Here is a 26052-nt window from a genome sequence, read left to right on the forward strand (position 1 = left end):
AAAAAAAAAAAAAAAAAAAAAAAAAAAAAAAAAAAAAAAAAACTGTGTTAGTCTTAGTCACGATGCTGTTCTTAAACCAATGAAGGGCAGAACTGCAGAATTGATTTTAGCTACTTTTGAACGTAGGACAAGTGATCAAATCAGACCCAGTCAGGTGGATAAAGTTGTGAATATTCTTCTGTTACATAACCAGTGTTCCAAAGGATTGGTTAGTTTAATTAAGCAGAGAGCTCTTGAGTTAGAGAAGTTCTTACTTCTGCATATGGTTAGAGAGAAGGGATGCCATCCAGAGGGACGTGGACAGACTTGAATTGTGGGCCCATGCCAACCTCATGAAGTTCAGCAAGGCCAAGTACAAGGTCCTGCAGCTGGGTGGGGGTAATCCTAAGCATATAATTTGAAGACAGACTTTAAGGGACAAGTTTTGGCTTTGTGGAACAAGATCATAAGAAAAGATCTAGGCAGCATGCACTGCCAATAGGAAAACTAGTCAGCAAAACAGACTTAAGTAAATGAGCTACAAATACATCTATGCTGCTTTAATCAACAAGGCAAAAAACAATTTAATTTGTTTGGGATACTGCCACTAGAAAACTGGTTTTTTTTTTAAGAGAAGGCTCTACTTAATTTCATCAACTTGAGAAGCAAATATGTTGTCCCCTTCAACTTTCAGTAGTATACAGTTAAGTTGCTTTTCTGTTAACTACTTCTGTGCGTTGTCAAACTCAGCATTTATCCATATAGCTGTGGAAACTTTACCATGCTTTGAATTTCACATTAGCCTATTTTGTCTAAGATTGATGTCATAAATTAAAACTTTTTAATTTTTCTTCAATGTGCTTGTGTTGAAAGTAAAAATAAAATACATAAAAATATTTCTAAACTGACAGTAGCATTTTGCTTCCCAACAGAGACGAGTTGGTAAGAAGTATTTTAAAAGATGGTCAGTTAAGGCACTTTGCAACGCAGAATGCATTTTGTAATGAATAGTGTTCTTTGTGTAAAATGAATCTGTTCTACAGTGTTGAGTTTTGACTTGCTTCCACTATAACTTGTTTTTTTCCAGAAAGAACATCTTGCTTTGCAAAGTCAGTATGGAGAGAAAGATACTGGAAACTTGCAGCACATGGTAAATATTCAGATAGCTTGAATTCTTAATCAAAGCCTTGATTTCATCATGTTTCTTAAAATAAGGATAGGAAGATATTTCCTGCTAGGAAAAACAAAATATTTGGCTATCCTAGTCAGTAACTATTGGGTACGTGAATCTGCTGTCCCTCAGTGGAATGGGTCAGTATCACTTCAATATCCGGTATGTCCTAGTTTTGCTGACTAATTCAAATGTATGAACACTAGAACTTCCAAGTTCTTGTTTGAGGGGAAAAAACATTGCAAAATACAGGAGTGTTTGACAGATGCTTTCATAATTCTGTGTTTTGAACTGGAGTTAGAATTTATGTCCTTTGAAACACATTTTGACATCAACTAAATAGTTACTAACATTTTTTGTCATCTAACAGTCTTAGTGGTTGGAGTTCTTAAGTTCATGCTTCTGAATTTTTGGGATTATTTTGGAGATCATACTGTTTTCATTTTCATTAAAACTAACAAGATCAGGTACTGTGAGCTCTATACATGAACTATAAAACTGATTATTTCTTGTGTGTGCTTAGAAAGCTGTGAATGAAAGGCAACTTATCTGCGAGGCTGAAGAGCTACAGGAACAACAGTGTCTTCAGCATATGTACCCTGTTTATCAGCAGACATACTACAAAAATTGGAACAGCGGGCACCCTCAAAACTCCGGATCTGGGAGAGTCTACATCAATCCAAGGGAGCACTATGTATGATTATGTATACTTCAAGGTGTGACATTTTGCATACTTACTGGCCATAGAACCAATAAGTCTTGTTGGCTTCCATTTCTAAAACAGTTTTTTTTTTCCTGTGGGAAGAAATTGCATGGCAGTTTTGTATAAGTAAACCTTATGGAATTTGTGACTTAAACTTGCTTCTAGCATTTTGTATGTATTTTAGTAGTTACAGCACAATGTCAACCTGTTGAAAGAGGAGAAAGCTATCTGGCTTTATTATTTATCCTTTGTAGGCTTCAGAAGTATAATTTACAGTTCAGTTAGTTGACAGACAACAAAATGTGCTGCCCTTGTTATGTATGATTCCATAGGGAATGTTTTCCCTTTAAATGGATATTTTGAAATTACTAACTTTTACATAAGTAAATACTGTCAAGGGAATCGGATCCGTGGTGACATGAGTAATCTCAGGCTGTGAATCAATTCCTTTGCATCTTAGAAAACTTGAGATAATTATCATTTTGACTAGCCTTAGCAACTGGTTTTTCCACTGCCTCTACCTCTCTGAGTCAAATGAGCAACTAAACTACCTCTCAAGTACTAAATTACTGTTTTATAAATTGATAGGTGTCTTCTCACCTTGTAAAAAAAGATGCAATTTCTTTACATCATCAGAAGGTTTTCTCCTTTTTATTTGGGTCTTGGCCGTGAATCAAGTAGGTCTATATGAAATTTATTTGCTGGACGAAGATTAGGAGATAAGACTATCTGAAAGTGTCTTACGTTTAAGTGTATCTTAACTACAAATTACTGTTTAGCCTTCTTCCTCAGTGAAGTGTTGTGGAGTTTCTTCTTGCTTGACAGTTAATACATTTTATGCTCTTTGCGGTAAAACTACTGCCATGAGGCATTCTCATGTCTTAGCAAGATAAGTAGAGCTTTAGTAGTCTTCAAGTTTCCAGCACCATTTTCTAATCTCAGCCAGTACTATGAAATAACTGCTGAACGTCCCGATGCCTCCACTGCTAACATTACTTCATATAAATTTTTATCATTGTGGGTAATGGTTGAAAAAACTTGCTCAGGATCTTCTTAAAAAGGGGAAAAAAAAAAACAAAAAACAAAAAACTTTCAGAGTAAAATAAATATTCTGCAAGTAACAAAGTGTATATTTGTATTAATGCCAAAATGAGCTCATGGGACTTCCTATTCTTGCTGTTTTAAAATACTTCACGTTGCTGACTGGAATTACTCAGAGAAACTTGCACATTAGTACAGAACAATGATTTTCAGTCAGATTACTTTAAGACAACATTAAGTATGTCTCTTTCTGAACTAATTGTTGTAACAGATTGAACACTGCTTCTTAATATTTGTGTTTTTTCTCGAAGGCATTTGAAATTTTTAAGACAGGAAAGAGTCACCATTGAAGAAGCAATAGAATTGAAAGCTGATAGGTATAGTTAAATGTGCTGCAAGCAGAATGCTTTTATGAAACTTGTATTCATCTCCATTATAGTGAAGCTAATGACATCACTAATTACAATAGCGTTAGGTAAATATGTCTAGTTTGTTACAGGAAGCAGCTAGAAGCTGATCGCTTAGATGTTCATTTTCTGGAACTGGATGTTCATTCTTTTCTTAATAAGCAGCTTGCTTTTGCATAAGTTGCTCCAAAAGTAATGTTTCCCATTAATTTCCAGGGGAATTAAGACAGATAAAAAGAGCAGAACAACTCTATTTGATAAAGCAAATTCTCAGATACAAAACACTTGTCAACAGTCATCACCATTAGCTAATTAGCATGGATGAGCTAATGGATGAGTTAATGGAGGCACTCTTCATTTCATGGTGTGACGGCTGTGCACGTCTGTCTGGAATGTGGCTTGCCTTTCATGTTGTTGTGGCAACTGCAGAAACAAACCACCTACAACCTCACTGTGCTCACATCTGCTGTTTGGTCTCCATTAAATATTCAGTAAGCATCAATGGATGTTAGTGGGAGCAATTTTTTTCTGCATGGAGGCATTCAGTGATAGACCTCTATGCCATACAAACTTCCACATCAGATGCCATTTTGTCAGTCTGCCCCTCTGCTGCTGTACCACCATCTGCCTCTGATGTCGTGGGTCAACATAATAAAATAGGAGGCATTATTTTGGTGCAGCCTTCATATATGATGTAGTTTAAGTTGATAGCTAAAGGAGTGATGGAGTAAATTGTTGGTAAAAATGATGTTTGGGAGCTGTTTTGAACCACTGAAAACTTTCTCTTCTGGACTAATGAGTGTGCTCATTTGAATTCTGAACTAATTCTCAACTTGAAACCTGCTGTATTTGAGATTCAAATAAGGTCTTTTGCATCCACAAACTTTTCCAGTGTCAGTTGTTTTCTGATAATTAGATAAATCACTGAGCAAAACTTCATACGAAAATGTTTTGAATGTGCATTACAGGAGGTTCAAAACTTGTATTATAGTAATCTTACGCTAAATTTGTTAGCTCAATGTGATGCTCAGTAGCTGATAACTTCCTATTATGTTGACAGACTGGGGTTCTGAACTTACACTTTATTTCTTGTTTGCAAGTATTTTGTTATGAAGAGTTTGGAACGGTGGGGTGAGGGGGAGAATAATGTTGTCAACAAAATTTTTAATTTTATTTGAAAAGAATACTAAGAATGTGAGAATATCCTTAAGGAAGATGTAGTCTGTGTTCCTCAAGTTACATGGGGGGGTCTGGGTGGGGGGAACCTATAGAAAGTCTTGCAAGCTGCCTGTTAGCATGTACTTTTCCCTAAAATAGTCATAAAATACATTACTATGGTTATTATCTGTGAGGACTTTTTTGTAATCCATTCAGGGATGTTTAGAATAAGTTTTCTGAGATGTTGCCTACAGTCTTGTGTGTGGCTAGGTGTTATGGGGTGGAGATTTTGCATAGAGCTCTTTAAATATGAAAGTATATAATAGGTAGGATTTTGCACAGAAGTTGCACACTTTAGAAGTTTCTGCCTTTTTAAGGTCTAGAAAGTGTCTTATTTTTGTATATATTCAAATGTTTGTATTTTGGATTATGGCTTAAATAAAAAATACACAAAATAAAAGCTTTCATTGTTGTTTGGATTTAAGATTAAGGTGTTAAAAATGCAGCCAGTTTCTTGGCATGATATATTTCTTCATCTCTGGTTGTGTAGTTAAATCTTAAGACTTTTTTCTAGCGGTCCGACTTGTGAATGTCAATGATGATGGATACTGAAATGGAATGTTTTGTCAACATTTGTTTTATTTAATAGGAGCACTCATGTAAACTCAACTTTTGATCCTCAAGTCTATTTAGCAAGCTTTGTATTGTCTATACATCTGTGCATTTAACAATTGATTGTTGCACGTGTCTAAGCTGACCAAGTAGGAAGCTGATAGGAGCTTCCATACAAGTGTTGAAAGCCCGGTCTGAGGCTACCTGAGGTGCTGCTGGAGGAATGAAGTGAGGCTGAAGAGTAGTAATTGTTGAGGGCTGTGCATCTGGGTAGTGCTTGCTCTCTCAGGGTTGTGTTAGTTCTATTAAAGAGCTTCTTCTGTTGCTCTGATTCGCATCAGTAAGTAATTAAAATATGAACAGACTCTCTTCATTAGAGGTATTATTGAAACCTTTCAAATAACTGTTTTAATTACTGAGTGTTCCCATAAGCTAACAGAATATGCCTTCTGTTCTTTCTTCTCATGCGCTGGCCTCTGAGATCAGAATAACTACACACTTGTTTTAGTGCAGGTTGAGTGAAAACTTATGAGTATTTATACAGACACATGGAAAAAGACCAGCTTTTCTGTAAGGCTGGAATTTCATAAGGTTAGTATCTGAAGAGAGCTCGTCAAGGGATAAGAGATGGAATTCAGCGTAATGCATTGTTTATTACAGTTCAATAAATTTGTTTAACTCTGCATGCTCAGTACCCTAGCAGTGATGTTTATCTTCTAGCTAGTCCCTAATCTTAAATCTCTGATAAGGCATGAAGTTACCAGAAACACCTTGCTTTGTTTTTGCTTTGTTTTTGCCTCGTTTGTTCTGCTGTTATTAAAACACTTTTTTTTCGTTAATAAAACTCGAAGCAAAACACATGCAGCTAGTTGCTCTACCAATAGTATTATTTCATTTTCAGTTGAAACAGTAAATATTAAGTTGTCTTCCTAGCAGGACTGAACAGTTAAAGAAAGCTGAAGGTTACTGACAGGTAAGTGGTCACTACTATTACACTCATTAGGTCTGCGATTGGGATGTAACTGTTGAGTGGTGTTCAATTTGTACAATTGGTTACAGGATACATTGAGTAATAAAAAAAAATGTTATGACCATTGTGATGTCTTGGCAGCTGCATCCTTTCAAATGATTTTCGTGTCCTTAAGAATAACTTCTCCCTGCTTTTTGGTTATTTGCTGTTTGAGAGAACACTGCACATACTGTGACGTTGACTGGGACAGAAGAAATGGAAACACTCTGTTTCCTGAGCTGTGACCCTTTGAAAAAAGATAAATGAAATTGTAATGTGCCTGGAAGCAATCTGAAATTGTTCCAAAGAAACCCAGGCTTCCTTTTAGCCTTTGTGAAATCTGAAGATGCATGGTTGTTTAATTGTTAAGTGAAGCATTGTTGCATCTCAGTCAAGCTTCTGTTCTAAACCTGCATTTTCTTGTTCATATCCTGCAGATAACAAGAAAAAAATATCCCGGAAGGGGAACAAACTTGTATTATTTCTGTCCTGTTTCAAATTTGTTCTTTCTCACAATATTGTTACACTTTTTTTTTTTCCTTTAATAGTTGTCTTGAATGTAATTCAGCTGTGATTTTTTGCAATAAGCTGGACATTATTCTGAGTTTTGTTTCACTGGATTTTTAGTAATAAATGATAGTAATAGTCTAGACAGAGAATAGATGTCTCCTTAATCATATATCTGTTGATAGTTCCACTTCTCTCCATTTGCTGTTGTGTGACATGCACTTTAGGATGCAAGGGTGAACTTAGGAAGAAGTGTCTTTTGAAAAAAGTTTTTTGCATCAGAATGGGGGTACATCCAGCAGCTGAAAATATTGCAGTGGGCTTTGCAGTTAGTCTGCAGATCTAGTTTCTTGGACCTCTGTAACTATATGCAATGGAAGCTTCAAAGATTCTTTTCTTACTGTAGAGCGTTGCTGGAAGATAATGGTTGTGTGAGAAGTTCCAGCTTTAAAAATAAATGAAATGAACAGGTGAGGAGAATGTGGTTTAATTTTTAATGCTGTAATAGCACTGGTTGTCATAAAAGCATTTTTAGAAATAGAAATGGAAGAAGAAACCCTCCTAATGACCAAGTTCACAGGTTTATAAATTATATGAATAACTTAAAATGGGCGGAATAACTGGTGATAATCTAGTCTAACTATCTGTTTGAGTCAGGGCAGTCATCAGAATTGCATCAAGTTGTTCAGAGCCTTGTTCAGTAGAACTTGGAGCAATTGCAAGGATGGCAGTTTTACAGGCTCTGTACAGCCTGTTCTGGTGTTTGATTGCTGTCATAGCAGAAAAAATGCCTTCTTAAATGTAATGAGACTTTCACTTGTAGCTACTGTTGCTGCTTGTACAATGCAAAACTGCCTGTGTAAAGATTTAATCTGTCGTTGCTATAACCCACCCCTGAGCTAGCTTTGCACCTGAACAGCCCCAAGCCCTCAATTGTTCCCTGTACATTGCATGCTCCAGCCCTTGACCCCCGTGGCTCTCCCTGGGAATCATTGCTGTTGGGCCACCTCCCTCTTGTACTGGGACTGCTAAGGCATGCAGTGAGGCTTCACAAATTTCAAAGAGTAATCGTTTCCTTTGACCTGCTGGCTACAGTCTTCCTAACACTGCCCAGTGGGCAGTTAGTCTTCATTGCTGCAAAGGCACACTGCTGGCTCATACTCAGGTTGTTACTCATCAGCAGTCCCAAATACTTTTCTGTAGAGGCCAACTTCATCTTAGTTTGTGTATTTTGTGAAGACGTGGCTCAAGTTAAAAGTTTCTATAGCTGAGGAATTGAATACTACTCAGTGTACTGAGTTTAATACATCTGTGCTCTGCACATAATTAAGTTAGGTAGTCCTCACTAAACTTTGACCTCGATTTTAAAACAGTCTCTCGTATGAAGTGGAAGACTTAATTGTGTTTCTACATAAATTCCATATAAGGACAAGAATCACTTCAGTGAGTTGTCATATATTTTGTAATAGAGACCAACTTCTAGTAATGATACTGACAACAGAAGAATCTAACTGGTCATTTGCCTTTATCTGTGGCTTCTATTGGGTAATGAATCTAATAAACACTTCTTAGAGAACTAACAGCTTCAGTTTTCAGGAAGGTGTTCCTAAGTGGATGTGTACAATTCAATCCTGGTATCTGCCTGACTGTTGTTTGGAACTAGAAGGGAAAGGTGTTAATAAGATACAACAGTCTATTACAATGAATTCTATCTCATGTCCTGCAATTGTCCTCTCTTGGAAGAATTTGATGTCATCTGTATGGGATTAAAGCATGGATGGATTTTTGCCCTCTGAATCAATGGAGCACTCAGATTTAGAGCTGGTGGAAAAGGAAGTCATATTGAGGGTTATGACTGAGAAGATACTGCGTACTATTTGTCAGGACGTAGACCAGTTCTTCATGTATGGCAAGTCTAATTGAAAAAAAGCAAAACAATTTGAAACAGTGTTCCACACACCCTCCACCTCACTTTCTTCACGCCTTCCTCTCAAGGAAAACAACCCCAGATGGTAGCATGATGGGATTTGCTAACAAATACTGAATTGTTGGCTTCAGAAGGAATTAAAGGAGGGGGAAAGCATGGTCTGCTTCTGTACAGTGTAATTTTAAACTGTTTTTCTGCTAGCTGCTAATCCATTCTGCAGTTTCTGAAAATGCAAGACTTTACTTTGCAGTTGTGACCTGCTAGGAAAGACAAAGTTCTTGAGTGCTATTTGCTTCTAGGCGTAAGCAGCTCAATACAATCTGACATAGGCTGCCTAAAATTGGCAATGTTAACAAGATTGTAAATGTGGTGGATGGTGAAAGATGACAGTTATTTATCAGCAATTAAATATCCTAATGCCCAACAGACTTATTTCTACTAGAAACTGAACTTATGAAACATTTATGAACCTGGTGAAAAATGCTGTCTGACATGACAATGGCAAAGTAAAGCAGCTGAATGACCTAAGCTGTAAATGAAATTGGAGGATAGGCAACTTTTTTTGTGTCAGATTTGTTGATTGCTGCACTACGTCTGCCTCAACTCTTGCCAAGTGCTAATTTGCAACTTCTGAATCTTTTTGTCTGCTCCTACATTATTTTAACTGCAGAAAATATGTTGTCGCTACTTACCTACACCTATGCCAGAGAGTTCAAATGCCTTCGTATTCTGTTTTAGGTAATAGGCTGCTGAAAAGCCTAGCGGAATGTTTCCGTGTTTTAACAGTGCTTGAATTCTGAAACTTAGGTGGGTATGTGTAAAATGTCACAGTGAAATCTGCTGGGACATATGGAGTACTTGAGAACTTCAAATTAGAATGGAGGTATATCTCAGGCTATGAAATTAAGTTACCCTGCTGTCACATCTCATTGGTCTTATATTCACCTTAATGGGCTGACATTGCTTCATCTGTGAAGCTGTGGTTTAGTGCTCACTGCTCTAAATAAAACACTTAATGCTTGGAAGTTCTGCTGTCGAAGGATCTCCGATTTCCAGTATACAGGTACATTTGGTAAATCCATATCACTTAATTTTATGATGAATTTGTTGTCAGTTTGAAGCTTTCGTGAAGTCCCTGTTAGCCTTTCAATGCATCTGCAACATCCATTTTCTTCCTTGCCCTTCACTGTGCTTAAAGTCAAGCTCTTTAATAATGCCTAACTGTTGTATGTAACCACAGAGATGGTTTTAATTAAGAGATGCATAGCTCCTGACCATTCCTCTCTTCCTTTGTCATGAGTGTTTCTTAGGCTTTCGAATCTCTTACTGAATATCCCCATCAAATCTCACACCCAACATCTATACTTAAACTAGTAGTGTTGCTTATTTAAAATATAAAGAGTTGCTTCTTCAGTCCATTCAGATGTGTGGGAAATAGTGTGATTCCTTAGCTGCAGGTGGTTCTTTTGCAATGCATGGTGGCATTGTACATGTTTCTAGTGGCTGGCAGAATAATTAACCTGGTTTGAACCACTTGAAATGCTGTATTTCTTGGAGGAGGTTGCATAGTATGAACACTGAGACTTTGGGGTAAAATTAATTTCATCAGAGTGACCAGGAAGTCCTGCAGGGGAAGTGATCTATTGCACTTGAAATCCTACCAATTAGTGGTACCTTGAAATCTGCTAGTTGAACAGAACACCTCAAATTTAAGTCAGATGTTGCTGGAGATATAATGGCCTGTATTTTCCTAACTGATAGCTTTGTGATGTGTTAGTGGTTTATGCTGTTCTTAAAAGCCTAATTATTTTTCCTGAAATAAATACTTCATGCTTTACCAACAACAGGGATGTGAAACCAGTAATTCTGGTAGGTTTTGGATGAGAGCTAAATAGAATGCAACAAAGCAGAGCCCTATTGTACTATAACTCACTAGGTTATAATGTGCACTGTTAAATGTGGAGCTAAAATGAGTTTTCCCTTTTACCCGTGCTGGCATTCTGTATGTTATAGGTAGAGTGAAGAGCAGTGATTATCCAGCATTGTACAGACCTGTAGGTTTCAGGGACATGGGGAGCTATGTATAGATGTTGTCAGAGCACTGCTGTGATCTGAGTTTGCCCTGAATTTGTTGGACTTTGGCTCTTCTTTGACTGCCACGGGGCCACCAGGTTTTGCTCAGTCTTCTGAATCAGAATGGTTTGGGTTGGAAGAGACCCTTAAGACCTTCTGGTTCCAACCCTCTGCTATAGTCAGGGACACCTCCCACTAGACCAGATTGCTCAAAACCCCATCCAGCCTGGCCTTGAATGCCTTCTGGGGATTGAAGAGGGTGGCATCTGCAAACCCTCTGGGCAACCTGTTGCAGTGTCTCATCACCCTCACAGTAAAGAATTTCTTCCTAATATCTAGTTTAAATCTACACTTTTCCAGTTTAAAACCATTTCTCCTCATCCTATTGCTCCATGCCCTTATTAAAAGTCCCTCCCCAGCTTTTCTTTAGGTACTGGAAGGCTGCTATTATGGTCCCCCTTGTGCCTTCTTTTCTTCAGGCTGAATGGCCCCTGCGACCTCCTCCTGTCCTTGTAGGGGATGTGATTCAACCCTCTGAACATCCTTATGGTCCTCCTCTGGACATACTCCAACAGCTTCATGTCCTTCTTGTGTTTTGGGCCCCAGAACTGGACGCAGCACCCCAGGTGGAGTCTCATGAGAGCAGAGTAGAAGGGCAGAATCACCTCCCTCAACCTGCTGGTCACACTTCCTTTAATGCAACCCAGGATACAATTGGCCTTCAGGGCTGCAAACACACATTGCTGGCTCATTGCTGGTTGAATCTTTCATCAACCAGCACATCCAAATCCTTTATCTCAGAGTTGTTCTCAGGACATTATCCGCCCAACATTTATGTATGCTTGGGATTGCCCTGATCCAAGTGCAGGACTTGGCCTTGCTATGCTTCACGAGGTTGGCATGGGCCCACTTCTCAAGCCTGTCCAGGTCCTTCTGGTCACCTGTGCTCTCTGCTTCTACTATGAGTCTTGTAGGATTGATAATGGAAAGTGATCAGAGATCCAAAGGCTTTTTTCTGGTAGAGATGTATTTTGGACATTTCTAATAATAAAGTGCCCACTGGATAAGAAAGTTCACTGTCTTTATTATCTTGGTGGGGAGAAAGTAAGGTTTCTGTCACTACTCCTAAAACAGACTGAGCAAGCGCTGTGAATTCCCATGTTGAAAAGTCTGTGTACAACAGAGGTGAAACAGGAGTTTGAAAGTGGTGACTTAGGGTTGTTTATGGTGTTAAGTATTCTTACTTGATTTGCTGACTGTCCTGGGTTTTTGTCATCTTACAAAATATCAATGTGTGCAATATGTCCTTGGTTCTTTGAAAAATAAGAAAGTACTGGCAACTTAAAATTTGGAGCATTAAAAACTCTTTACAGCTGAGGTGTGATAATGGTGGCTCTACCTGATTTTGCTGTGTCATTTAATGTTTTATGGTTGTTTTAGTATCCACTGCTAAGCACATCTTTTGCAGCTCAGAGGTGTCCATGTTTCATTGCTGGGTAAGTTATTAGATATCTTGAATGCATTTCACAAAATGTACGGAATGTCTTGGGATCTTCCAATATTAGAAAACAATCTAAGGCATAGATGCTGCTATTTCTTATTGCTACGGAGTAGGAGGTGTTAGAGGCATGATTAAACCAGGCAACGGAGAAGCTTGAAAACAAACAAATCCTGTTATAACACAGGAGGTTACGATAGTGCCTTCATAGTATCCCAGATCTGATTAAATGAGGATGGACCCCGGGTTGTTATAAAGCCCATGCTGTTCATTTCAGCTTTTTTCTAGTACATTTGAAGCAAGCCAGCAGATGACTAATCAGCTACAAGCCCCCTAGGCAAGGGCCAACTAAGCACTGGTCAACGCAAATTTCAGCAATTGCTGAAGCACAGCAGAAGTTAAGCAAATAGCTAATGTCTCTTAAAATTTGCAGCTTGAGCGCTCTCATTGCTGCTGCTGCCAGAAAATTTGACATCTGATGGTTTGTGGATTTCTTCTCTTTGTGGAGCTAAGGTATATAAATCAATGTTGCCATGGAAATGTGCCATGTAATTGTGAAGGGCAGACGATGAACTAATTAATTGTAGAAATCCAACTGCAACACTGATAATACCCCTGGGATATAAAACAGTTACCATTAAATTCAAATAAGCATTTTTAGGGAGCCAGTATTTCCTTGAATAAAATGTAGTTCTGTCTGATCAGCTGTTACAAGTGGAAGTTAAGGCAACAGTGGATGTAACCCAGAATGCACGTGCCTGGCTAGGTATGAATAACCAGCCACACTGGATTTCTGCTGTGTCTTGTACAGGTGTTAGAAGAGATAAGTGGAGGAAAGGTTCAGGTACGCCCAGAAACATGCATGTGCTTGGTTCACAAGCCATTTAGCTGAAGATTTGTAAGAAATGTTAATTGTTTGATAATTCATTGGCCTGAGTATGGTACTTAAATGAAACTAACTTGCTGATTGCCCTGTGACTTCCTATGTATCTCTGTCTTATTTTTCATTTTTACCATGTTCACTTCGGCTAGAAGAGTCCTTAGTCTTGTCTTCCAGCTCTAAGCCATTTGAAGAAGTGCAGTATTAAGTAACAGCCTTTAACATGCTTAAATAGGGGTGCACCTTCAATAGAAATGATTGAAAACAGTTTCCAAAATCCATAAAGAAGTTAATTTGAAAGGCTGCATATGAAGTGTGAATTCTAAAGATATTGTGTCTGGTTAGCACGAAGTCACTGATCACTATTTTACCAAGAGCATAACAGAAATCTCAGAAGGCTAGAGACAGGGAAGATAAAGTTGTTTTGGCTTTGAAAACCAACCTGTAGCTGTTAAGGAGAGCAATTAAGCATGAGAGACATCCTGCCTTGTTCTGCAGTGGCTGAGGGAAGAGGGAGATGGGTGATGCCACAAACAGCATATCAGTAGTGTGTCAGAGGGGACTTGGGATGCCCTTTTGCTGTCCTCTGCAGCTCAGAACACATAAGCTCATCAGTCAGCATCAAAAAGGGCAGAGAGCATTTCTTACCTCACATTCAGAAATGCCTCTTAGAAGAGCACGGAGATGTGTCCTTACTGGATATTAGCCTCAGTAGGCACATGCTATGCTTGCCTTGGTCTGCTTAAATGCCCTGTGCCTATACCCGTCTGTAAGAAGTGCATCAATTATTCTATAGTTACTTGGGCCAGAATTTGTAGCCTGAAAGAACCTGTAAAGCAAGCATCCAGGCTCACTTTTGAGTAATAGACTAAACAGGCATCTAAGAAGTCTTTCACAGTGTCAGGACACTAGTAACATTCTTTCAAGTGCTGGGCAAATTGAGAGTTTACCCAGACTTGCCAAAGATGTATTTCTGCAGATGCTTAAGTTTGATTTACAATTTCAGAAGTGAATTTGTAAAAGCCTAGTAAGATCTGCCTGGCTTCCAGCTATGTTTGTTGCTGAAGAGTTGACCTGCTTCAGCTTTCTGATTGTGCCCGAGAGCAAAACAGGTCCCTTCTTGAGGGGGTATGGCAGTGTTCATGTTCTCCTTGGGCAGGTAGTGGGGAAGGGAAGCTGCGTGTGCAGTGAGACGTTGTCTACCTTGGACCTGCAGAGAATGCTGGTAGGGACAGCATTTGGGTCTTGGAGGAGTATATTTTCCTGGTAAGCATCTTGAGCAGACATCTTTATTAGACTATGACTGTGTGGAACGTGTTTAATAGGAAGGGCACTGTTATGTTTGGCACTGGTAAGCTGCTTCTGGGAGCTCAGCATCATATGCGTTGACTGGCCTGAACGAACTGGTTTTAATCCTGTCTTCCTTTGTAGTGGGGAGACCTGACTGTGAGGTTACTGGACTGGATTGACCAGCAGCTTGAACTAGGGAGGAAAAAGCTCAAGGATGTTCATTGTATTAGTGCTTGAGAAATGCGTGTGTTTGCAGTGAAGTACAGCTGTGGGGGCGCGTGAGGAGAGCTAGCATTTGCGCAGCAGCAGACCTTCCTATTTGTAGGTTATCTTATTTCTAATAAATTGCTTTGACACTGAACGAAAGAGCAGCAGATGCTTCTTTCTACTAGTTGTCTGTTTACCCAGTTGTTGAAGCGGTGCTGAAGGGAACCCTGCCAAGGGAGCTCATTTGCACAGGGTCACTGTTTCTTATTCTCTGTAGCAGTGAGCTCAAATACTGGAGTAACCATTTCTGGTATGACACAAAGGGTGATGCTCGTGTCTTAGTGAAAAGCTGTTGGAGTCATTGAAACACTTCTGTGTTAGTTCAGCTATGGCCACTGCACTTGAATGCAGATGACTAAATAACAGAGGAGTTAATCTGCAAGAAGCGACTGCTTGCGGTTAAAGAACTGTTACAAGTCAAATCAGCAAGGAATGAAAATGAATAGATATAAGAAAGCTGAAGTTGTGTTTGTGCTGATCTGTGGGTAGGAAGTGTTGAATATTTCTGACTGTGAAATAGATCAGAGGCTTCCAAGCAAGGTGAAAGTGTTCGGAGGCCTGTAACCTAGAGGTGTTAAAATGCAGCCTTTGTGCTGCCTGCAGCGCTCTGAGTTCAGGGTGAGGAATCAGCTCCTTTGGATGAGCTACTCATGGAGAAATAGTAATGGGAATGCTAAGCACTACCTCACCCAAAAGAAGTCCTGCAGCTGCATGTGGTATTACAATGTGAAGTAAGACTGCTGACACTGCTCATGTGTCTTTGTCAGTTACAATTGTGATTAACTCTGTGGGACTACTCAGAACTTAAGTCTCTTCTCCTGTGCTTCTATTTCTTGTCAAGTGTTCAGACCCAAATTGAAACTCTTCTCTCTTCCTTGCTTCAACAAACTGTCAGTTTCTTCTCCTTCCTCTCAATTTGGTTACTTGGCATAAGAAGAAACTGTAGCTTTAACTCAGCTGTGCAGAGCTGGTCCAGCCTCCTGGTTATCTTCATCTTCAGTGCGAGAAATCCAACTGTTGATCCTGCTTGCTTTCAGGAATCTGAAGATGAATCAACCCTAAACTAATTATGCTCCCTGTGACACCATAGGGGGCTGTATCTTTCAGCTGGGTTAAAGGCATGCACTGCAGTCACCTGGCTGCTGAATCCAGTTAATGGGAAGTAGTGAGAATATTTAGGTAAGAGTGGGTGTTGTTAGTGAGATGCATCACCTGTCTGGCAGCATCCTCCTGTTTGGGTGTATTACACATGTTCAATCTGAAATATTAAGCTGTTGAAAGTTAAGCCTTGTATTCATAATTGCTCAAGAATTAAGCGATATAAAATCATCTCAGGAAGATAAACATAAAAAATTCACTGCTACTTCTTCTCAAAGAGCAGACACTGTCACTGGGATGTCTAGTCTTCAAAATCTTTCTACTAAGGAGATGTGTAATTACTGGTAGAAAGAAATGGAACATGGGCTTCAGCAATAAATGTTAAATTCAGCTAGTTAAACAGGCAGGAATTAATCTATATCTCTGATAGAACTTGAAAATATTCCTTATATTTTCAAATCTTAAACAACTAAAAGATGTTCTGCTTCCTGAAGTAAACAAACGTCATTGATCTGGTCATTTGTCAGGTTTTTTTGTTCCTGCACGCAAGTAAATCTAGCCAGGAAATGCCGGGGATTGTACTAAGTGCAATTAGAAGTGAGGTGGAAACAAGGCCATGAAATGGGGAGAAGAAGGAAGTTTATGTGGGCAGCCCTGAACTCCTTTTCTGAAAAATTTCTGGATTTCTGGAAACTCTGGCTCCTTTACTCTCTGAGTGAGCAGCAGAAAAGCTAAGCATGTGTTGACAGGTCAGATTTATTCTCTGTTAATACTCACTGGAAATCACAGAAAAGCTCTTTAGAGGACAAAAGTGGCAACAGATAATGCATTGTCTGCACACGCGTTGGATTTGAATACCTCTGAATTTGACTTAATCTTTCCTACAAAAGAAATGAATCTGTTTTATTTATGTAGGCCTGAACCTGTAACAATAATCTCTCCTAAAGCTTAGCAGAATGGTCTGCTAAGAACTCAAGAGACCCAAGTATGTGATTGCTCTGTATGGTTACATGGTGGACCCCACAGATGATACCTGTGGCAACAGTGCAATATGTTAAGTGTGCACGTAGCTTTGGTACACCTCCAAAGAAATTTTCCTGTAGTCTCCAATGAGCCTTATTACTTCTTAATTTAATAAATGTTAGCTGAATTGTACATTTGCCACCTCTCTCACTGAATGATTTATTCGCTTCCAGCATTTACATGCTCATTTCAAGTCCTATGCTGTCTCATGTATTCATCAAGGAATCTGTCTTTTGTTCTCTCTGAGCAACTACTCAGACTTTCAGTGTTCAACCATGTGCTCTTCCTGGGAGGGAGGATGTTTTGGAAGAGCGTGTTCCTCTGTCCCACATCATGGGTCTCTTAATTCAGTTTGGAAACTGAGCAGAAAACACGGCACAGAAGAGTAATGGACTTGGAGTCAGAATGGAACTGTTGGATCATGCACAAGGCTGAGGCCCTGGTGAATTCTTGTGCATCAATCTTGTGGAGTGATCGTGATGGTAGCATAGAAGTGTCAGAGAAGGGATAGCTATGAAGAATGAAACCAGATATTCAGAAACTCACCCTTGTGTGGCATATAATTATTATGGTAAACAGGTAACAGGAGAATCTTAAGTTAAAACTGATGTTACTGTTGTGAATCCTGTCTGATGTTTAATTACAACAAGGTTGCCCTCATGGTTTTTGATTGAAATTCTGAACCTGCTTTCTAGTTTTCTGCTTGTTTATGACTGGAAACAGGTGCACTTACTGTTTCCCTTGCTTTTCTCAATGTGCATTTAAACACTGTGATAGCTTAAGTACCTATTAAGTTCCCAAATCTATTTCCTATCACTAATATAACATGTTATATACGTATGCCCATGAGTCTGCAATGTCAGTTCTGTTTCCATTTCCTTGGCCTAAGAATGGGCTGCACCTTTTTTCATTACCCTGCTGCAAACTTCTGCCACCAAAGACAAGGACAAGACTAGCTTAAATGTCAGTGTTAGGGCATGGGCAGGAAAATGGAGGGAAGCAGCAGGCTCGATGCTCTCCTTGTTCCTAAGCCACTGATTGAGTGTGTCTAATGGTTGGACATGTTCACAACCCCAGTGGGCTTAAAAGATGAGTCTGAGAGAGGCCAGCTAGCCTGGACTGACAGCCCATGCTGGTGCAGGGGCTGAAATAGCCTTCTGCTGTGGTATTGGGCTGCCTGGCATGCTTGTAGATGGGGTTACAGCCAGTAAGCTGGCTAGCATATATTCTGTTGCATGAGTAGGAGTTGAAATGAAGACTTTAATAATCAATAGCATCAAAAGCATACTGTCAAAAATAAGGTATTTCAGATTTCCTACTGTTTTTCTGAAGACTGCCTGGCCTATTGGGAAAGGTGATGCTGTCTGTTAAATTTCACCAGTGCTCTTGAGGTACCTGTTTGTATGCTGGGCTTATGTGTAGAGGTTCTTTTATATAATTCTAACTGAATTCCGATTTAAGCAATCTTAATCTAAACAGATAGCAAGGTGATGTATTTTCTAGCTCAGATGAGAAGAAAATGATACCCAGGTAGAACTCCATATGGGGGAAAATAGTGGCATAAAAGTGGCATCTTGAAACAGCTTCTACCTGCAGTTAGTGGCTTTTTTTCTTTTTTGGTCAAGTAGTTGTAGATGAAGCATGCCTGTAAGCAACACAGGAAGCCGTTAGATCAGAGAGGCAAAATGCAGCTCAGCAGGTGACCAGCAATGTGTGCCCTCTGACCCAGGCTCAGAGCAGGCTGAAAGCTGGAGGCGGCTGCCTCTTCCCACATGCCACAGCTTCCACTGCTGCAATGTCACTCCAATCTTGTCACAGTCTGTTGGCCACATGTGCTGGTGGCAGCGGAGCCTGGAGGCTGCTGTGACTGATCTCTATTCTGAAGCTATATCTGGAACAAATTGCAGCATGGAGCAAGCTGCCAGAAATGCAGATCTTAGTGTTCATGCGTGCGGTTCCCTGTGTGATTATGAAGTCAAATAGAGCCTGACGCTTAAACTATTCAGGGAACTGATGCTCCGGCCAAGATGAATTTTCCTCTTCAACCTTAAAACTAACTTTTGGGGGAGAAAAGAAAGCTTTTCAGTTGAAGTAAATAATATGGAAATCATAAGTCATTCCAAAGTCCAGGCACATCTTGAAGAGGGTGAATCATTGTGTCAGGCTTCTTTAAAAATGATTGTTTTAATGCTCCCACTGTGTATTGACATAATCTTGTGGAAGTTTTCCAGCAGTATTTCATCTCTTGCATTTACAGATCAATAACACCAAATTAGACATTGTAAAGCTTTTTTTTTTTTCCTAGTGGCTTTTGCTGACAGGCTCAAAAGGATTCCAGTCAACTAAACTTACCCATAAGCTACTGTCTCTAATTGGAAGATGCTGATCAGTTATAATGCATGATGCATTATAAATGATCATGCAGATGATCATTGAGTCATGCCAATAATCAGATCAAGAGGTTTAAACAACAAATTGAAATATAAAAGATGCAAAGAAATTGAAAAATCTGAAGTCTACTACCCAGGGCATGCTAACACAGCTGTTGGAATATGTGGAGGACTATAATAAAATTTGTTTACAGTATGAAAAATCCTGCTGTCTCTAACAGCGATTAATCTGGCAAATAACTGTGACTTCATGCTAAACACATTTTACCTGTTCCATCTATACTACTGCCAGGGTTTTCCACTTGCTGTAGACATGTTCTTTTTTTTTTTTTTTCTGTGGAAGGTCCTTCTCTATCTCATTTTTACCATTAGTGGGAGAGAGGCATAAAGACACCTTTCTGAGACTTCCCAACCTCAGAGCATGTCTCAGGGTGTCTGGTGTACAGCCATGAGTGAAGGCAATGCACGGGAGGGAGGACTTGCTGGCTTTGGTATGGCTTAGACATACAGAAGGAGCACTGAATCTAGAGAGTAGCTCTCTAATGTCAGTGACAAGGTCTAGCCATAGGTCTTAATCAGCTGTTATAGGTCACAGATAATGTGCTGCTAATGATCAGTCACACAAAACCTGTTGGCCTCAGGATAAAGAGCAAGAAAGATGTGCTAGATACTAAAATTAAAGCAAAAATCCTCGAACAAAATCCAAATGTAAGTTGGTTAAAGGTAGGAACAGCTGAGCTGCTGGGCCAGTTCATAAATAGAGGGAGGAGACTGGAATGATGAATTGATGTTTCCTATGTACTAGTGGGTGCAAGAATGTCCCTGTGCAAGCAATAGGATCAAGAGGCTAGAACATGAAAAATGCACAGTTTACTCTAGCAAATGCATATTTGCTAACCTGACTAAACATTACAGAAATCAATACATTTTAAAATGAAATATCTCTTCACCAGTATTCTAAGTAAAGAGGTTGTTTGTATCCAGATGATACTTCTGATTCTTTAGTGTCACACATAAAAGCCAAGGACTTCATATGGAAACCATTCTCCTGAAACTAAGGGAATAAATGGCTTTTGAAGTTAATTGCACAGTTGCTTTGGATGTTGTTGCAGTCTGTCAACCTTTGGCATCGTTGCAATAGAGGTGGCTGGCTAGGTGCTATATAAATAGCAAGGAGAAGCCTTGTTTTCAGGAGTTATTTCTTAAGAGATCTGCTATTAATTTGCTTGGTGACTTACAAACTGTTTTTCCTGGTTTGTTTTTTGTAATTCCACTTAATTATTTAAAAAAAAAGTCAGCTCTAATCATAAAGCATCCTTTACTGCGTTATCCTGGATTTATACCTACTCCTTGTGCAAGCTACTCTGCTGATAGCTGTGTGTTATACAGGGGAGGAAGAAAAAAAAAAGAAAAAAGAAAAGGATTGGGTATATCATAGAAAAATAGAATCACAGAATATCTTAAGTTGGAAGGGACTTATAAGGAACATTGAGTCCAACTCCAAGCTCCACACAGCACCACCCAAAATCAAATCATCTTTCTGAGAGCAGGGTTCAAATGCTCCTTGAACTCCAGCACTTGGTGCTGTGCCCACAGCCCTGGGCACCCCATTCACTGTTCACTGCTCTCTGGTGTCTGTAACCCCCAGCTGCCCCTCCCCTGGCACAGCTCCGTGCTGTTCCCTTTGGCCCTGTTGCTGTCACAGAGAGCAGAGGGGCTGCAGCCACCATGAGGCCTCTCCTCAGCTCCTCTGCACTGAGCACACTCAGACTGGAGCGTTATACCCCAGTACTGGGGCAGAGAGGAAAAGCAAGATAAGATGTCCTGAGTGTGTTGCACTTAGAGTGGCATTCACAAGACGCAGCCATGTCAATACTTCAGTTTTAAGTTCTTAAAGGGATGAATATAATCAACAGTTTTGTAAAGGAGAAAGTAATTCAAAAGGTTAGTTTCCATGTACGTTTAGAACTTAATAAAGTATGACAAGTGCAAGTGAGAAAACCTTTGAGACTTCAGTACAAAATATAATACTCCTCAGCAAGAGTAAATCTGAAACTGTCTTGACAAGTAAAAATATTACCAAACAGTACCTTAAGTCTTGCTTAAATGGCTATAAGACAAATATGCAGCGGTAGGAAAAACTTTGCTGTGAGCACGTTAGCTCAAATTATCCAGCACAGATGCAAGGTTTGTGCAGCTTAGCCCAGGCATGGCTCAGAGCAACTCCCTTGCTTCAAGAAAATATCCCAAGATAAATTGACGTGAACATGTTTGACAGAACAGTTCAGTGGTTCTTTAAGTGCGGGAAGAAAGAGATACATCCCTCAAAGCTTCAGTTAGACAGTAGGACTTTCCAGAACTTGTGCCTCCATTTCTATTGCTTGAGAGTGGCATTTCCAAGTCTTTCTTCCCTGAGATACAGCATCTGAAGAATTTGGGAAGAATCAAACTAAAAGTGAACTGGTCTGCAGAAAGTTATCTGTGCAATACCTCCTGAATAGGAATATGATTTAGCTACAACAGCATGGGTGCTTTCTGCATGACAGAGTAACACAGTGGGCTGGTGCTCAGAGATTGCACTCATGGAAGCTGGAGCAGATTTGCTGAAAAACTGATAGTCCCAAAATAGATGATAACTGATGCTATGAATAAAGTGCTACATGTGTCTGTAAACAGCAAATGAAGCAGGGCCATAGATGCTAAAGCAATGGGAGATTTCCTTGAGCAGCCTACTGATTGCATTCCAATGTGTCAATGGTTTGTTGTAGCTATTTTGTGTAGTGTTGTTCACACCAGTGGGTTGAAAGAGGGAGAGGAGGAATGATCTCTCCTACCAAACTGTTTCACATCATGGAGGAACTTCTGTGAGTATCACATGAAGTATCAAAGGACTTGTGGGTGGTGTGATAATTTTGACAGCTCTCTGCTGAAGGGAGACAAAATGTACTCCTTGGACAGCCACATGCCTTAGTAGTGCAGAGACATTTGTTTTATGTACTTAATATTCAGCATTGTAGATAAGGGGAAGAAAAATATGTACTAAAACACTTCCTCTGAATGTTACTTTCAGCACACACTGCTTTGTATAAAGAAAAAAAGGAAAATGTTAAGACAATAAGATAAATGCTATTCTTAACTGTCTTGGGTCACCGTTAAGCAAATGTCTCATTCATTGCTTCATTTCCACCAGGGGCCAATGAATTGAATTACAGTACTTTTATAGCTGCATCTGTCTGATCCCACTTTGGAAATGTTAACTCATTAGCAGGAAAATTCTCTGAAATGTTCCAGTTTGCTTATGTGTGGCTCAGCACAACCAATAGGCAGGAAAAGCATAATTTTTTCCTCTTAAACTGTAGAAGTAGGACTACTGTAAGCTTTTTGCATCTGGATCATACCATGGGATCTGGACCACATAGCATGTGATGGATTGCAGCCCAGTTGCAAAGCAGTCCTGGAGGGTAAGTGTTGTCTGTGTGTAGGAGGGTCCACACAGCTTGACTGTCTCACAAGGTTGCTGTTGTTTGTTTTTTCCAGCTGAGCAATTTGTACTATGAACTCTTATAATATTACAACATGTGTGTTTCCCCCATTACTTTCCTCAGAAATGAAGAGAGAATTTACTTGGCAAGTATTTGGAGACTCTTACAGTGAAGGATGAATGGAAGTGCACGTTCATATGAATTATCCTGCTTTTGTCAGCAATGGATGTTTTCAGCCTGTTGTTGCGTTTGATCCTGAAGCACAAGAGCTAAGGACAGTGCAGGTATAAATTCATACCAACAGGAGTAGTTACTGGCTGAAATGCACACCCTCTGGGTTCCCAGATTGAGGTTGAAGGTGGTGCTGTTGGAATTTTCAAGGTGTGTTCTCTTTTTCTGGTTTTAGAGGTTGCAACTGATATTCTACATCAAGGTGTTCCACTACATTTAACACTGGTGCAGCTTCATCTTTAATATTGTAAGTAGTTCTGGGCTACATGCTATTAAAACAATATTAAAGTACTTGAGTGCATTCACAGGAAGGCAACCAAGCTGAAAATGGACTGGAAGAAGGGCTGAAGGCACTTGTGCTGTCTAGTCTGAAGGAGTAAGGGAGATGACCTCATTGCTCTCTGCAGCACCCTGAGAAGGGGATGAAGAGAAAGGTGCTGGGCTCTGCTCATGGGAAATTATGGCAGGGTGGGAACAGCACGAAGTTGCACCAGGAGGTTCAGGTGGGTATTGGGAAACTTTTCTTTATCATGTGGATGGTCAAACACTGGAACAAGCTTCCAGAAATTACAGAATCCAATAGAGATTGGAACAGACCTCTTGAGATCGTGTGGTCCAACCTGTTGCTAAAGCAAATTCCCTACAACAGGTCACACAGGAGAACATCCAGGGAGGTTTTCGCCCCCCAACCCCCCAACCTGTTCTGATCCATGTGATTATTCCTCCTCAGGTGTAGGACTCTCACTTGCCCTTGTTGAATGTCATCAAGTTCCTCTCCATCCAACCGTTTGGGCTCTATGAGTCAGTCAGCTCTCAGTCACCTTCCTAGTGAGGCATTTGGACAGTGCTTTCATTAACACTGCCCTCTTGAATATTCTTTAACTTTGATGGTTGGATAGATTATCTTAGAGCTCTTTTCCAACTTTACTGATTCTGTGGTTTTGGTTAGTGCTGAAGAGGTCAGGCAGTTGGACTAGATGATCTTGGAAGAGCCCTCCTAACTATGCTATTTCAATGCATTACTGTACATAAGCCAGACATGCAGATGTCTGAGTGTTCTCAGGCTTGCTGAAAGCAGTTTCCAGCTGCTCTCTACCATTCTTTGAAGGAAAAGAAATTATACTGAATGTCTGAATGACAATCAATACAAGTCAGTTGTAGCACTGCATATTTGCTGATCCAGCTGTGGTGTGTCGTTGGCCAGATACAATACTGCATCTTCTGAGTGTGCATGGTCACTGTGAAAGTGCTCACAGAAATGAGAGCATCCCTGTGTTCACACATAGGCTCAAATCAGATCGAACTGGAAAGCAACTTGTAGAGCAAGTCTTGAGTCTAGATGGATAACTAAGCACAGAACAGCAATGCACCCTCATGGTAGAGAAGGCCAACAGCATCCTGAACTCTATCAGGAATAGTATGACCATTTGAGGGAAATGAAACTTGTATTCAGCACTGACAAAGATGCATCTGGAGCAATAGGCTTAGTTTACAGTAGAACAACTGGTCTTGTTTTGTGAATATATAAAGCAGTAGAGGATTTTCATACAATCTTCATTCTTTTACAAACAATACTCTGTGGTAGTTGACCTGAGGATGTTCTACTGCAGCCCCTGCTGGGTGTTAGAAGAGTAAGTTCTTCAATGGCTATCTCCTTGGAGATCACACAAGAAAGTTGTAGGCAATTATATGTTTTTACAAGTTAGACTTCTGTGCATTGCACCAACTATTCTACTATGCATCTCTCTTGATATGTATGATTTTTGCCTGAATATGCATTTTTTTCTGTTTTACCAGAATACGCATTTTTGCCAGAATATGCATTTTTTTTCTTTGCCAAGAAGTAGTAACATCTGATTCTCTAAACTATCTTATGGTTTAGGGAGGAAAAAAAATATGTATTTTATTTGGCTTAGGCTCTCCAGACTTGACAGACTTTCACAACGCAGTAGACTAGGATCTACTGTATTTGCTGGGAAAGCTGGTTAGTCTAGGCAAAAAAAAAAAAAAAAAGAGAGAGAGAGAGAAAAAAAAAAATACACAAGTAATTCAGAGATTTCAGATATTGTCCAGGAAGAACCAGGGTAATCAGTAAAACAGCCCAGCTGCTTCCGCTCCCAATCATGCTTGGAGATGGACGCTGAGGGGATGCTTAAAAAGAGCTCTACTAAGGCTGCAGTTCAGTCTTCCGTGGTGCATTTCAACACACCCATCAGCAGAGGAAATGTGTAATCGGCTGTGTAACAGTGGTGATAGGTGTACAGTCAGGAACAGCATACATCTGATCAACTTGTTCTTGTTTCTAGAACAATTCTAAAGAGCTGCACAATTCTCCCATTTCCAACTGCTAAACTTAAGATCTCCATCACTTTCAGTCTCATGTACGCTTGTAGAAAAAACAAAACCAACAATGCTCTGGAACAAATGTTTCTAATCATAGAACTCTGCATTCGCATCCTTTAACAGCTGGATCTGTATTTTTTCTAAATAATCTTTTAATTATCTCCCAAACATTTGTTTATGTAGTGATGTAATAGGCCTTGTGGAATTGGAAGCCATACAGAAGTGCACACTACATTTCAATGGCTGCAGTTGTGCACAAAACTTGATAAGACTGAGGCTTGAGTTTTTATGCTTTGGAGAGAATGGCATCACCTGATCATTACAGCCACATAGTCCACTTGCTTTGTAAGACTGCTTGCTCTACAAGACCTCAAAACTGATCCTCATCAGGCTTTACTTGAATTTGTCTTTGCCAGCATAGAGTGTTAGTTTAGTTTAAAAGATTTTTTTAAGGATATGAAGGCTATTGCATAATTTGCTCTTGCTCAGTTTTCTATAAGCACATGGAATTATCATAATTTTATATTGATGATTATAGCAAGTAATTATTAAAATGAAGTACCTGTCTTTAGCATAATGTAGCATAGAGAAATGTAGTCATTGTGTGATAGGAGATGCTACCAGGAAGGGCACTGGAAGTGGTGTAGAGGCATAGGGAGATAAAAGTGTCAGAGGATGAGTCTGGAGCCCTCAGAGCTGTCAGCAACTTAACAATACTTGGTTAAATAACTGCATAGATTGACAAAAGCAGTTCTAGTGGTAACAAAGAAAAAGGATAGGTACACAAAATATTTTAGATCTGCATATACTGGAGTCTGCTTATAGTATTGAGATCAAAATCAAGAGTGAAAGGTTAAGAAGTAAAATTGTGTTAGGAAACGAAGAAAAGTTCTTAAATATAGGCTTATACACAGAGAGAGAAGAAACTACCACCAACATAATGCTCAGCAAAAAAAAAAAAAA

General features: G+C 39.6%; 1 protein-coding gene across 3 annotated transcripts in view; it reads left to right on the forward strand.

Moving 5' to 3' along the window:
- Nucleotides 1-5931, forward strand: part of NECTIN3 (nectin cell adhesion molecule 3) — a 63213-nt gene extending 57282 nt beyond the window's left edge. For 2 of the 3 annotated variants that reach the window (XM_042810230.1, XM_042810231.1), the window contains exons 8-9: nucleotides 1067-1129; nucleotides 1674-5931. In XM_042810230.1, the coding sequence (XP_042666164.1) occupies nucleotides 1067-1129; nucleotides 1674-1850 (240 nt within the window). In that variant the 3' untranslated portion in view covers nucleotides 1851-5931. The remainder of the gene's footprint in view (nucleotides 1-1066; nucleotides 1130-1673) is intronic. The other variant, XM_042810232.1, reaches the window with a different exon arrangement.
- Nucleotides 5932-26052: the final 20121 nt, after the last annotated feature.

Source organism: Centrocercus urophasianus, unplaced genomic scaffold (genome assembly GCF_019232065.1).
Source record: "Centrocercus urophasianus isolate 14NV4802_14NV808 unplaced genomic scaffold, USGS_Curo_1.0 seq_12, whole genome shotgun sequence".
Lineage (NCBI taxonomy): Eukaryota > Metazoa > Chordata > Aves > Galliformes > Phasianidae > Centrocercus > Centrocercus urophasianus.